The sequence below is a fragment of the Nicotiana tabacum genome, chromosome 20 (assembly GCF_000715075.1).
Source record: "Nicotiana tabacum cultivar K326 chromosome 20, ASM71507v2, whole genome shotgun sequence".
In the NCBI taxonomy this organism is placed as follows: Eukaryota; Viridiplantae; Streptophyta; class Magnoliopsida; order Solanales; family Solanaceae; genus Nicotiana; species Nicotiana tabacum.
Genome location: NC_134099.1, coordinates 16,989,515 through 16,990,708, shown reverse-complemented (window position 1 = coordinate 16,990,708; position 1,194 = coordinate 16,989,515). Strand labels below are relative to the sequence as shown.

At 37.7% G+C, this 1,194-nt stretch overlaps 1 protein-coding gene across 1 annotated transcript; it reads right to left on the bottom strand.

Moving 5' to 3' along the window:
• Nucleotides 1-292: 292 nt before the first annotated feature.
• On the bottom strand, nt 293-1,194 carry LOC142174264 (uncharacterized). Its single transcript, XM_075240056.1, has 2 exons — nt 974-1,194; nt 293-587 (listed from the first exon to the last, which is right to left on the bottom strand). The coding sequence occupies exons 1-2, from the start codon at nt 1,192-1,194 to the stop codon at nt 293-295; spliced, it is 516 nt and encodes a 171-aa protein (XP_075096157.1).

Here is a 1,194-nt window from a genome sequence, read left to right as displayed (position 1 = left end):
CAAGATTTTGTCTCTTTCTGCCTGTATCACTCCTCCACAATATAATGACTTTTGCCTAGGTTAACTTGTAAGCCTAAGGCAGAGGAGAATTGATGAAAACACTGATGAAGGTGGTGTACAGGCCCTACATCTCCATGGGCAAAGAGTAATAGATCATCTACAAAGGACAAAGTGTAATCCCCATCTTCACACACTTTGGATAAAATCTAAAAATCTTTTCATTCTTCTAGCTGTTCAATTGCCTACTAAGATACTCCATTGCTATAACAAACAATAAAGGGGACATGAGATCCTATTGTCTCAAGCCCCTTGCAGCATCGAAAGGTTCAGTTGGTTCACTATTACCCAAGATAGAGTAGTTCACTATTTTAAGACATTCTGCAATCCAAGCAATGAATTTTCTGGGGAAAGCTAATTCCTCCAATACCTGCTCCAGATAGCACCATTCAACTCTGTCATAATCTTTTTGAAGGTCAATTTTGATCATACACCTAGGAGACATATGCTTTCTATTGTAAGCCTGAACTAGCTCATGAGACAATATGATGTTATCACCTTTTTTCTCCCTGGTATAAAGCCTTCCCGTGCTTCAAAAATAATATCAGGCATCACTTTTTGCTATCTTGATGCTAAAACTTTTGATATAATTTTAAAGAAGACAGTGCAGTCGTCAATTGGCCTATATTCTTTTACTGTGAAGGGATTCTCATATTTAGATATCAATGTGAGGGCAGTACAGTTAAGTGCTCTGTATAGCTTCCCTATTGTGAAGAAAGCTAAAACAGCCTGGTTTATCTATTCCTTAACTATGTGTCATTTCTTCTTGAAAAAGACTGCATTGTACCCATCAACTCCAGGTGCCTTGTCATCTCCAATCGAGCATAAGTTGTCATAAAGTTTAGTAGTTGTAACTTCTTTGCACAATGCCAATTGTTGTTCATGAGTCAACTTTGGTCCTTATTGCATGATCAACCTGTTGATAGCAGGTAGCTCCTTGGCTGATATCTCCATTAGGCTTCTATAAAAGGTGATAATTTCATCACTAATAGCCTTTGGGTCAGTGATCTTATTTCCTGTAAGTGTGTTGAGCTCCACTATTTGTTTTCTGACTATTTTCTCCTTGATTACTGCGGTGAAATACTTAGTATTAACATCACCCCATTTGATCCATCTAATTCTAGATTTCCGTCTCAT

What these genes read in the sequence shown, in the direction of transcription:
- LOC142174264 (XM_075240056.1), bottom strand. Translation starts at nt 1,194, where the DNA reads ATGAGACGGAAATCTAGAATTAGATGGATCAAATGGGGTGATGTTAAT. An exon ending in GAGCTACCTGCTATCAACAG is followed by an intron (nt 588 to 973) that starts GTTGATCATGCA and finishes TTATTTTTGAAG; the next exon opens with CACGGGAAGGCTTTATACCA.